The following is a 12,793-nucleotide window of genomic DNA, read 5'->3' as shown; positions in this document are numbered from 1 at the left end:
AGTGCTCATAAGTCACATATGGCTCCCATATTGAGCAACACAGCTCTAGGACATACTAGTTTTAGGTTAAATTACCCAGTAAAGTTACTGACATTTTATGATTATTATTAGCACTAAACCAACTATATGATTCCATATGGACTAGTGAAAAGTATTGCTTGAAATTAGGAAAACACTAACATTTCACATAACCTGAAAGTCAGCCCAGATCCTGTTCCTTTTTCCAATTTTATCCCAGTAAATGCTCTCTGCCCTTTTCCATTTATAAATCTGATGGAAGATCTGAAAGCTTCAAGTGAGCATCTGAAGAGGAAAGGCTCTTTCTTAGTAACATAGATTTTTCTCCCTGTTTAAAAATATACCTGCCTACACCATCTCCAGTCTTCCTTTTGCCGTCAAAAATTTGAGAGAAGTTAGTCATCCCCTCAAGGCTTGCTGTAGGCAGCTGGAGGATACTATCGGTGGGGGGAGTTGGAAGGCTTCTCCACGGGAGGATGGCCCATAAAACCATAGACGAATAAAATGCTGACAGTGAGAGCTAATACTTATTGAGTGAGCCAGCCCCTTAATGTGAGTAACCAATCCTTTGTTCTTACAACAATCCCGTGTATTATAGGTGGCATTTCCGTCCCATTTTATGGATGACGAAAGTAAGGCAACTTGCTCAAGGTCACCTGACGTGGAAGAGCTAGGATGTGAATGTAGGCAGCTTCAGAGCCCTGTATGTCAGCGTGTTCGCTTAGCAGATGGGGAAGCTGAGGCCTAGACAAGCTCTGTGGGTTGTCACAGCTGGTTAATATAGCAAGTCTGAAGCTGGGACATAGTTCTGAGACTTAGAATCAGTCCTCTTACAAGGTGTTCACGTCTCATCAGAATGTTGCTGCTGTTGGTGTGTGGGAGCTCTGGGTTCTGAGTAGACTGATGTCTTTTCTTTTTTCCAGATCTGGGCTGCAAATGCTGGTGTCACAGCCAGTCCTCCCACTGACCTCATCTGGAAGAACCAGAACTCTTGGGGCACTGGCGAAGATGTGAAGGTTATATTGAAAAATTCTCAGGGAGAGGTACGGTATACCACTGCAACGTCGGTTTCACCTGAAAATTCATCATGCAAGTGTGATTTCTTTCTCAAAATCAAATTGAAATGGGAAGTAACTGATTGCTTAATCAGACTAAAGCTGCTGAGTAATTGAAAGTGAAGCTGCCTTCAGATTTTAGGAAGGATCGAGGAGTGTATCATACAGTACCGATTAGTGGCACAGGCTCCAGTCAGTCTGTGTCCAGTTTCCATCTCCACTGCACACGGTGACTTTGGGCAAGTTCTTTCCTCTCTTAGCTTTATCATTTTAAAATGAAAATAATAATAAGATAATTAATATAAATGAGGTAATATTAATAGAATGAGAATAATATAAATGAGACAATCTTTAAGAGGCGCTTGGAACAGTGTGTGGCCTTGAGTACATGCTTATGTTATTAACCCTGTTACTAGCTCTCGGAGTGTTCACAGAACTCTGAGTCTGAAGATTGTGGAGTGTACATCTGCTTGGCATGTGTGTTTTCAATGTGTCTGTCCTAGAATTCTTGTCAAAGAACCTTACCTACCCCAACTGTCACATACAGATCCCCCCCAAGAGATGAAAGGGTCTGTGGAGGAAGGAATGGTCACGGTCAGATCACACTATCCTTGTAGGGGCTCCTTCTCTGCTCCCATAGTGCCAGACCCCTTACCTGCGCACTGCTTGTCCAGTTGGCCTCTCTCACTAAAGGAATAAGCACATGGAGGGCAAGGAATTACTCTCATTTTTTCCTGGTGGCATGGCTGGCACATAGTAGACATTCAGTAAGAATTTATTGGATAAATTTTTTAACAAATCGAACATGGGCTTTCACTTAAGTTCAGAGCAATGACGTCACGGACAGCATTGTTATGGGGGCTCTGAGGTGTTTGCATGAGAAGCCCTGTGCCTGGCCGTCGTCCCATCATCCCTCACTGTAAACATCTGCATGTGTTGAGACCGTTCTTTATAAGGAATTCGTTGTCTCCTGAATGGAGAGTGCCCTTGCTCTCAGACTGAGACTGAAAATGAAACGGCATCTGACGTTTTCCCGCTAGGCCTCAGGACGGTTGTGTGAGGGTTTGGGCGCATCTGGGGAGTTCACCTGCAGGTGCCTGCTGGGCGCTCAGGGCAGGGAGCAGTTTGTAGACGGCTTCAGTGATTCATAGACTTCAGAGTGCTGATGCCCTCCCGTCCTCTGTGCACAAACCCTCACTTGCTTCTTGCCTTCAGCACTTTGGAATCCTTCCCAGCTGTCGTGCATGCTGGCACCCAAGGGCTGGACTTATTGTAGCTCCTACTCTGGAAGTTCCCCTGTCATCTGAAATTGGCAGAATACATCTCTCTGAAAACAGTGTTATAGTGGTGATTCGCTCAGATTGAAAAGCACTGTTATAAGGGGCCATGGCCGATGAAGCAGGCTTTTTTGAGCCCTGGAGTCTAGTCGCCATCTATACCATTTTTTTCTGTGTGAAAATATGTTCCAAGTTAGAAATAAACTTACAGGAGGAGATTTGGAACGTGGCAGGTTTAGAAGCCCACACAGTAGATACAGTGACATGCGAACAAAGCGGATCCTATGACTGGGCTAGGTCTCGAGGTAGTTTTACCGGTGTCGTTTTAATAAAGCTGACTGAAGCTCAGGTTTCCCTTCATAATTCAAACCCCGGAATATTAGATTAGTTGGTTGGTTTGTCTATTCTTTAACAAATTTCTACTGCCTTCTCCTTGCTAGGCTCTGTTAAGTGACTTCTGTCAGAAATGAGGAAAGTATCATGAATACAGTTCTTAGTTATTTCTGTGACTGTCAGACAAGAACTGTTGGCATTTATCCATTTCTATAAGACTGTGTCCCAGACCATATTAGCGACAGTCTGTAATCATCACCATAAAAACCGCTTTTCTCTAAGATTGTCGGTAATTGGTTTAAGTCACTTTAATTTTTTATGTATATTTTCTTCTTGTTGAGGCATTGGAAATGTCAGAAAACCCAATTAAATTAGCTTTAAAATAATGGGGAAATAGGGCTTACAAAACCAAAAATCCAGAGATAGTGGACTTGATCCATTGGCTCACTCAGTGACCCCAAGGATCTTTCTCTTGTCCCTGCCTCCCTGATTGTCTTCCTCGTGGATGCAGGATAGCTGCTGGCTGCTCCTGGAGGTACGTCATTCCAGGCTAGCTTCTTAAGGGAAGGAGCATCTTCCCCAGTGAGGTCCCCGTCCTGGGCTTCACTCTTTTGTCCCAGCTTGGGTCACATGCCCACCTCTAAACCAGTTCCTGGAGTCAGGAGGACAGAGTTAGAGCTGAAGCCTTCTTCTCCCCTCCACAGCTAGATTACACTTGGCTCCTTATGACACATCTGCCACATCTCCGTGGGAGAGATGGGTATCCAGGCAAACCTGGGGGCTCTTACTGAGAAATGAGGGACGGGGTGCTGGATGATTAAAAATAGCAATGTCACTATGGTAAAATAAAATGGTTTTGTATGAGGGGAATAAAAAATAAAGCAGTTTCCCTGTACGTTCCAGAATAGAGGCATAGCTGTAATTTTTGTATATGCAGATGGTTACTTCCGTGGACAGAGATATAGTTTAACAATCAGCTCCTCCATCAATAAAAACTGCCCTGATTTGTAGCATTTGCTGATTACTGTGGTGTAAATACTCCCACTGTGGTGATTTCAGGCTCTCAATATGCACAGAGTTGTGCAGAGATGAGCACATTAGCTGGTCTAGCTAGCTCCAGTGCACTGCTGAATAGATGGGTGTACCTTTGCATGCCCAAGACTTTAACACGGGCAGACCGGTAATACGTTTTACATAGACACCATGTATGTGTGCCTTTCAGAGCGCTTGATGGGGTTGGGCATCTTGCTGAGAGGGATTTTTTTGGTGAAAACATTTTTCTGTTAGCACTTTGACTAATAACAATTTCCTGGGCCTAAACCTCCCAACAACTTTTGCTTTTAAAATTTGTTCTGTTATTTTTCTATCTAAATTTTTAGACATTATTTATCTCACTCATTTTCCATACAGGTTTTCTGCATTAGATTAATCAGTTTCCAAATGTCAGATGAAAAGTGCTTAACAGCAGGGTGTTACATTAAAAGTAGTTATGTTGTAGTAATTTATAATTAATGAAGTTGGGTAGGTTGCTGTTTGCTAAGCTTCTCATTTGAGGCTAATAGTCTCACATTACATGGTGAGCTTTGAGAGCCCCTGTGTCCATATGGGAGATGGATACATTGGCACGAGCCGCCAGAAGCTGGAATGTGAGAATTCTCTAACAGATTTTCTTTGACTTTTTTTCCCCTCATCTTAAGATGAGTTGAGGAAAGCTGGGGACTGTGAAAGCTTTTTGAGAATCTTTTCTTCCGTTTTGTATGTCACCATCCGCCAATTGACGTCTTAGTTCACAGAATTGTAGTTGATCTCAGGACTCCTGTGCTTTTTATGCGTTTTGGTTAAAGCAGGTTGATATTTGTGAAATGGCTATTTGTGTGTGTGAACATAGAGTGATCTCACAGAACTGATGCTGTGGCTAATGAGAGACTCAGAATGGTCCATCTTCTTGGCCCTGCAGCATTATCAAAATTCCCCACAAAATACTACTGTACTACCTTACTTCATTTCCAAAATATATCCTTGGACATATTTAAAATTGAAGTCTCATTTCTGTGGCACTTGTTTTTTGTTTTCGTCCTCTGCCTTTTTAGGCTAGTTGGTCTGTGTTAAATTTCAGATAAGCTTTTACTGATGTTGCTTTAGTGTCTTCCTCTGTGGAGTTACCTTTCTTGAGTGACCTTAGGACGTGGTGCAGAGTAAAATTAGATGCTCCACAGCGCTCTCTAGGACACACTCATTCACTTGCTGCCAGATTATCAGTGCTGCGTTCGAGCAAGTCAGCATTCTCGACGGGAGAGTCATCTGTCTTTGAGCCTCTCAGTAGAAAATGGAAATGGTTACTTTCTGTCAAACTGCCAATGAATGATAGGAGATGTAGTTTATGTGCGGAATACATTGGAACTTCACTAGTGTGTTTACTAGTAAGTAGTGCTCATCCTGTCTTGATTCCATTTCATTTAAGAAGAACCAGCTGTTGAAGGAATGAAGGAGCTTGTCCTTTTCAGCTCAGTCATCAGGTGGTCCTGTTGCCACCATAGTCCCTGGGATCACAGCACTTGGCCTCCAACTTCATTTTATTCAGCCTTTATTTAGCACATTCTCTTTGCCAGGAGCCAAGATTTTTATGCTGAATTCATGTTGAGTGTTACAAAGAATTTAGTGTGCCAAATCATTTACAGAATTCTTAGTAACGGAATGGGATAAAGCGCAGTGGAAACTTCTCAGCGGGTCTTTCAAATGGGATGCCAGTAGCTCCCTTGCAGGGAATATTGAAGATCTAAGAACTGCTACTAATTTTGCGAAAATTCCTGTTCAGTAGCTTAAGATGCTTATGAACCACTTTGTTTTTTTTTTTTAAGTAATCCCTGATGTAGGAATGCTGTTTCTTTTTCTTTTTTTGGTGAGGAGAGAGTGGCCCTGAGCTAACATGTGTTGCCAATCTTCCTCTTTTTTTTCTCCTCCAAGCCCCAGTACATAGTTGTATATCCTACTTGTAGGTCATTCTAGCTCTTCCATGTGTGGCGCCACCACAGCATGGCTTGATGAGCAGTGTGTAGGTCCACACCTGGGATTCGAACCAAACCGGTGAACCCTGGGCCGCCGAAGTGGAGGGTGAACTTAACCACTTAACCACTTGGCCATGGGGCTGGCACCAGGAATGCTGTTTCTTAAATTTAAGCACGGAGAAGGTCCCCCTCCCCTGCAAGCTTTGTGATTTTAAGTATGATTTTAACTGAAAATCAAACAACTCTTATCTTTAGGAGGTTGCTCAAAGAAGTACAGTCTTTAAAACAACTATACCTGAAGAGGAGGAGGAGGAGGAAGCCGCGCCTGAGGTGGTCGTGGAGGAAGAACTTTTCCACCAGCAGGTATTCCTTTAATATGTTTGTTTTAAGTTTTATTGTCAGAATTCTATGAAAACCAAAACCAGTAGTGGTGTTTGACTTTTTTCCCCTGTTACTTGATGAACCAGATCACTGATCTACCAAGTGGGGCTTGTTTTCCTGAGGGGATGTTCAAGATAGCACATTAGGGCACTGGAAGAAAATGTTAGCAGTTCTTTTTGTTGTGGTAGGACATAGATCACTTATGAATAAGTATATATAGATTGGAATGCATACTCAAAATTATTTACTGAGGGGTTCTGTGATTGAGAAGTTTAGATCACTAAATTAAAGCAAGCTTTTGCATATAAACTTAAAAAAGAGTGTAATATTCAAGTTCAGTATGAAACAAAATTCTTGGTATATTAAGTTCCTAATCATCTAATTGCAAGATAGATTTTAGCTGATGCTTGGGCTTTTGAGAGCTTTCGAAATAAAGAAAATCCAAATTTCATTTTAATTAATTAAATTGGAATTATTAGTAACTAATGGGCCTTCAGTTTGTAGTCTCAAGGTGTTTGAGTCTGATCATTAATCAAAGTTGCTACTGTTATCCTTATAAGACTTTGTCTCTCTGTCTCCAGATTTATAAACCTATTGGTTTTGCTTCATTAGTCCCAGTCCTACTGTAAATCAACATTCACTATGTTTAGACCCACTCGAGGTGGTTTATATGAGGTAGAATGGATTTTTGGCTGGGATATTTCCTCATACATTTTGGAGGAATATTTAAGTACAGATACTTTAGACTTGGCTTTAACAAGAAGCAAGCTAAAATCTATTTCCTGCCCTCAATGGGAAGCATTATAATGACTGGAAGTAAAATAACAAAGTAAGAGAGATCTCAAGATGCCAGACAGGTGCCTCAGAGCATGAGTTGTGGACTCTGGAGAAGGTTCTCTGGGCCACCAGAGTAGTTGAGATCTCTGGGAAAGATACTTGGGGAGAATGGGCAATTATTTGGGTGTTAGAAGGCAGACGATGATGTTCTGCAGGTGTTTGAATTATCTGTTGCTACATTAACAGCCCACCCCAAAACTTAGTGGCTTAAAATAATGATTTCTTAGTTCCCGTGACTCTTGTTTGACTGGGATCAGCTGGGCAGTTGCTTTGCTCATGATGGAGACTGAAGTCAGTCATGCAGTTGCATTCAGCTGAGAGCTTGGCCAGGGCTGAAATGTTCTCCATGTCTCTCTCCACGTGGCTTCTTGGTAGTTTAGCTCCAGCTTCTTTACACCATGGCAGCTGGCTTCTAAGAGGATGAAAAAGGAGAGCACTGGGCTTGGCCCAGAACTCGCCTCGTGTCCATCCTACCGTGTTCTTTTAGTTTAAGTCAGTCATAAGGCCAGCTGCAATTCCAGGTGAAGGCAGATAGTCTCCACTATTTATTTATGGGAGGAGTGGCAGAGAATTTGTCATGATCTTTAATTCGTCACAGGGGATATGTCAAGACTTAAGCACTTAAGACTTCAGTCCATCCAGCTGTATTGTAGGTGTGTAGGAGAGACAACAAATTTGGAAGGTGGTGGTAAATTGCCTTAGTTTAGAAGGTTTAGGTAACTAGCTTCTGCACACTTTGGAGCAAAGGAGAAATTGAGACAATGTCAGAGGGATTGACTCTAGAAGGGAGGTTGCAGAGACTCTGAGGGAATGTATAAATGGAGATTCATTAAGGCATTGTGACTGAACTTGAGGGTGAGAGAAGAAAAGAAGAAGTCAAAGGACGTGTGAGGTTTTTAGCTTTTGTGATCAGAGAAAATAATGATACTAAGGTTCCAAAGAGAGATCAGCTCTTTTGACTTAAATTAGAGAATGAATCTAGTGACCTTTCGAGGTGATTAGAAGTTTTTTTGGTGACCTTCAAGAAACCAATTTCAGTCCGGTCAAGTAGTGAGTCGCAAGTCATTTTGTGAGGTTTTAAGGAATTAGTGAGTGATAAAGAAATGGCTAGAAGGAGCCGTTTTGACTTCACATTTGAGGATGAACCCAGTGCGGATGCTTTGGGGCGTGAAAGTTGAGGATCCTGCCAGCTGCCGTCTCTGTGGTTGTTGAGAATGGAGTCCACTGATCTCCTCTTTCCTCAGGTATAAAAGGAGGTTGTTCAACGGTGGTTTCCCACCTCAGTTGCCTATTAGAAGTACTTAGGGAGCTTTAAAGTTATGTATAAATAGATACTGTTCCCCAGTTAAATGAGAAATTCTCATTTAATTGATCTTGGGACCTAGATCAGAATTTTTTTAAGCTCCTCAGGATCTGAATGTGCAGCTGGAGTTGAGAAGCACTGTTCTCTAATTTGTTGGAATGTTCTAGGGAAGAAGATTCAAAAGGATAAGTGGGAAACGATAAGGTCCATTTGACATTTGGTGACATGGATTTGTAGTCTCTCTGTTGTCTTCTTTTAAAATACCGTGGTCCATTTTCTTAGCACTAATTTTCCTTTCTGTTTTCCTTATCAGGGAGCCCCAGGAGCGTCCAATAGAAGCTGTGCAATTATGTAAACTTCTCAACTGTCTTCCTCAAAATAAAGAAGTATGGTAATCCTTACCCTACGTACAGTGCAGAGCCTTCTCAGAAGCACAGAATATTTTTGTATTTCCTTTATGTGAATTTTTAAGCTGCGAATCTGATGGCCTTAATTTCCTTTTTTTGACACTGAAAGTTTTGTAAAAGAAATCATATCCATACACTTTGTTACAAGATGTGAATTATTGACACTGAACTAACTGTGTACTGTTTGGAAAGGGTCCCTCAAATTTTTTGACATTGTTTTGTATGTGTATTTTTTTTTAAGTTCCTATGGGAAGGGGAGGGGAGGGTGAATAGACCACTGTGTGTCTGGGTATAATTTGAAGATTGCTTCGTCTAGATCAGCAATCTGCTCTTGATTATTCTCTGCTCTATATAACGGTGCTGTGAGGGAGGGGGAAAGCATTTTTCAATATATCGAACTTTTGTACTGAATTCTTTTGTAATAAACAATCAAGGTTACAAATTTTTTTTTTTTAAATAGAAAAGAGAAATTTTTTAAGAAGGCAATATTAACATAATCATCATGTAAGCACTCTGGATGAAGGATTCCACAAAACTTTGTTTTATGGTTACTTCTTAGATTCTTAATTCATGAAGGGGATGGGGGGGGAGGGGAGGATTTCTCTTAAAATGCATTAGTTGTGTTTTTTAAGATAGTGTAACTTGCTTAAATTTCTTATGTGACATTAACAAATAAAAATCTGTTTTAATATTAATCTACTGTCTTTTTTAACTTTAAAAACAGATTTTGAGGGGCTGGCCCACTGGCGTATCGGTTAAGTGCGCGAGCTCTGCTTCGGCGGCCTGGGGTTCACAGGTGCAGATCCTGGGTGCAGACATGCATGCCACTCATCAAGCCATGCTGTGGTGGCATCCCACATACAAAATAGAGTAAGATTGGAGTGGATGTTAGCTCATAGACAGTCTTTCTCACCAAAACACCCCTGGATTTTGAGGGAAGAAAAGTATTATTTCAGTTTTGCTTTTGATAAAAATAATTTGGCTTCTTGCCTGAAACTAGATATTTCTTTAAGACTTTGACATTGAAGAAGATAAACACACAAGCTATTTTGGAGTTCTCCCCACTTGTCAGTATTCTGTTGTCATTAGTAATAATAACGATAAAAGCAATAATCATGGCTAATTTTTTGAGCCATTGTCCTCAGTGCGTTACATCTTTTATCTTATCAACAATAAGATCTTTCAAAATCTCTTTAAGTAGGAAAGCCAAATGGGAACATAGGGACTGTGAGAGAAGACATTGAGGAAAACATTCCTTTTAAAGGAAAAAAGTGGAGATTATATTTCTAGAATGTGGTTTTACTGTCTTTTAAAATAGGAAAAGATAATTGATGAAAAGCCACCTTCTGGAGGAGTAGGTTGTGAATGATATGAAATACAGGTAGCTGTGTGCTCTGGTGGGTAGTTTTGTCACGGATAGTGATAATTAGGGTGTCATTCGTTAGGGGTTTTGGGGAATTTTTGTCTTCTGGTTGCCTTAGCTAAGTGAGTTCATCTTGTAGAAAGTGGAGTAGCGAATCATGCTTAACAGCTGACGGCATTTCAGAAGCTAACCTAGAGTCAGGGTTTGCTTTTCTCTTAAAATAATCCTGCAGTAAGCTGTGCAAAGACGACCAGCTTTCACTTGAAAATAACTCGCAAAGTCCCAGAATTACTGTGCTCTGCAGATTTACTGCATCTTCTGGTGCCGTCGCAGACACAAGATAAATGCTGGCTTAGAAATTCTGTCTGGTGAAGCAGATAAAATGATAACTTCTCAGCACGGATTTATCTTCAGAATGAGAATGGCAATGAATGCAGTTGTGGGCAAACTTGGTTGTGAAGATTTTTGCCACAAGATGGGGTTCTTGTCATTAAAGTTCACTCAAGGTACTTTATTGCTGGATAGATTATTAGGTTATGGAAATCAACACTTTAATTAGTAGGAATTAAGAAGAATTGGCAGTTTAATACAGACGAGCAGCATATACTTTAGTGAAATTTAGGAAAGTCTGGGACTCACTGAACACAGTTTGGTGCCTCTGGATGTGTGCCGGTAGATTGTTGAGTCTGTTTAGACTGACGAGCTTTAGACTAAACTGAGGTTTTCAGAAGGCAAGCTGCGCCTACGGCTGTCCCCACAGAAGATTGGAAGCAGAGGGTCCAGGCCGCGCTGCCTCTCTCGGTCACTAGAGGTTAGAGATACCTCACATAAAGATGGAATTCTGCATTATTGACCTATTTGTCTTCCATGTTCTAGTTTTACCACTATTTTTATACACAGGTTTTTTTTATTTCCTCTTGTTCAGTTCTTTCTCAGTGTTCTTCACTAAGAAAATCCTGGGTGCTCTTATTTTGTTGCTTATTAACTCATCCATGTTAACTGCCCTTGCCTTCTGGGATTCCTTTTAGACTTACATTGAATCTGTCCTCTCTCATAGGTTTTCGGTTTCTCTGTGCTGGATGTTCAGTAACTCAGCAGCTTCTTGGTATTTGTAATCTCACTGCTTCTCTTCTGAGGCCTGTGTCATCTGTTTGCCCTTTGAGTTTCTAATTTCACTGACTATTTTCTTTCTTTTTTTTTCCTTAAAGATTGGTGCTTGAGCTAACAACTGTTGCCAATCTTTTTTTTTTCTGCTTTATCTCCCCAAATCCTGCCGCCCCCCTCACCCCCGCCCCGTACATTAGTTGTATATCTTAGTTGCAGGTCCTTCTAGTTGTGGCATTTGGGACGCCGCCTCAATGTGGCCTGATGAGTGGTGCCATGTCTGCGCCCAGAATCCGAACCAGCGGAACCCTGGGGCGCCACAGTGGAGCGCACAAACTTAACTACTCGGCCACGGGGCTGGCCCATTGACTATGTTTTTCATTTCTGAAGTTGTCTTTGATTCTTTTTCAAATCTGCCTGTTCATTTTTCAACTAATTGTTTTCATTATACTTTCTTTTCTTTTAAAAATCATTTTAGTCATTTATTTTATTGTGTCATTCTCTTTTCTTGAGTTGTTGAGAGTTCTCTTTCTGTTAGCTGCATCCGCTGGCTCCCTAATGGTGCTTCACTTCCTCATGAGACCTTTAGGATTGTGAACTCATTTTCAGCAAGGTTGTTTATTTTGTTAGTGGTCCGTGTCCCAGGGTTTTGATGGTGTTGCTGTAGAGCAATTTGGGGGTTTTCTGTGCCAGCTCCCCAGTGATTGTAGGGGTGTGGGCCTTTTTTGTTGCTGTCTTTGCACCTTGTAGTGAAAGTCCACTAAGCATGGGTGTTCCCTGTTTTCTGCGGGTGACTTCCAGGTGCCCCTAAGCCCCAGCAGAAGTGTGCCCTTGCTCTGGGCAGGCAGGCAGGGTGCAGGTAGTGTGAGGTGTGGGGAGCGCTCTAAGCTTCAGCTGTTTCCCTTCTAGCTCCTCCCTTGCATGGACTCAAAGCCGCATTTCCTGTCCCCACCTCTCAGCCCTTGGGGCTTATATTTTTGACTTGGAGTTCTTTGTTCCTTTATGGCACTTGGACATTTCTTGTTCTTTTAAGCTTGGCTCTCTATTAAAACAAAAATTTAGTCATATTTTATCAATTTTATAGTGGAAGGAGGGAGGGGTTGTTCTTGTCAGTTTAGTCTGCCATCATATACAAGTACGTGCATTCATCTTTATTTGCACATGTGTCTATTTGTAAGAGAGAGATGATTATCCTAAATCATTTTCTTGGTTTCGGTCTCCTACCCACTTCATCCCTTTCTTCAAATCTTACATTACAAAGAAATTTATTTCAACACTTCTTATTTTCCTGGTCAAAACGTTAAAAACAAAATTAGAAGTTGAAAAGAATCTTCAAATAATCCATGCTTCTGGATCATTGGCTGCTAAACAAAATGCAGATCTTTGATTTCTATTGCATGAAGTAGCAGCACGGATAGGAATTTCAGGAGGTCCCACCACAGGAGAATGGCACTCAGGGTTCAAACTTTTGAACCTCTAAAGTAAGGTTCTCGTATTTTCATGATATTTACCTGGCAAAGCCCAGCATCCTGAAATTGGGGCTGACTCTCGTTCCCTCCCCTGCCAAAAAAAGCACCAAAGGAGGTGGTATTTAAGATTCTGGGTTTCTGCCATTTGCCTGCCTGAGTCAAGTTGATGGGAATGAGGAAGATATTTAGGCAAAATACATGCAAAACTCACAGAAGTCATATTTCAGGTTGTGGGAGAAGG

At 41.4% G+C, this 12,793-nt stretch overlaps 1 protein-coding gene across 2 annotated transcripts in view; it reads left to right on the top strand.

The window, feature by feature from the left end:
- The window catches only part of LMNB1 (lamin B1), a 48,854-nt gene extending 39,543 nt beyond the window's left edge, over positions 1-9,311 (top strand). For both annotated transcript variants that reach the window (XM_008530090.2, XM_070569361.1), the window contains exons 9-11: positions 942-1,061; positions 5,944-6,051; positions 8,523-9,311. In XM_008530090.2, the coding sequence (XP_008528312.2) occupies positions 942-1,061; positions 5,944-6,051; positions 8,523-8,564 (270 nt within the window). In that variant the 3' untranslated portion in view covers positions 8,565-9,311. The remainder of the gene's footprint in view (positions 1-941; positions 1,062-5,943; positions 6,052-8,522) is intronic.
- Positions 9,312-12,793: the final 3,482 nt, after the last annotated feature.

This window comes from Equus przewalskii, chromosome 13, assembly GCF_037783145.1.
Source record: "Equus przewalskii isolate Varuska chromosome 13, EquPr2, whole genome shotgun sequence".
In the NCBI taxonomy this organism is placed as follows: domain Eukaryota; kingdom Metazoa; phylum Chordata; class Mammalia; order Perissodactyla; family Equidae; genus Equus; species Equus przewalskii.
Note: the sequence above shows the minus strand (reverse complement) of the source record. Positions and strands in the feature narration are given on the sequence as shown.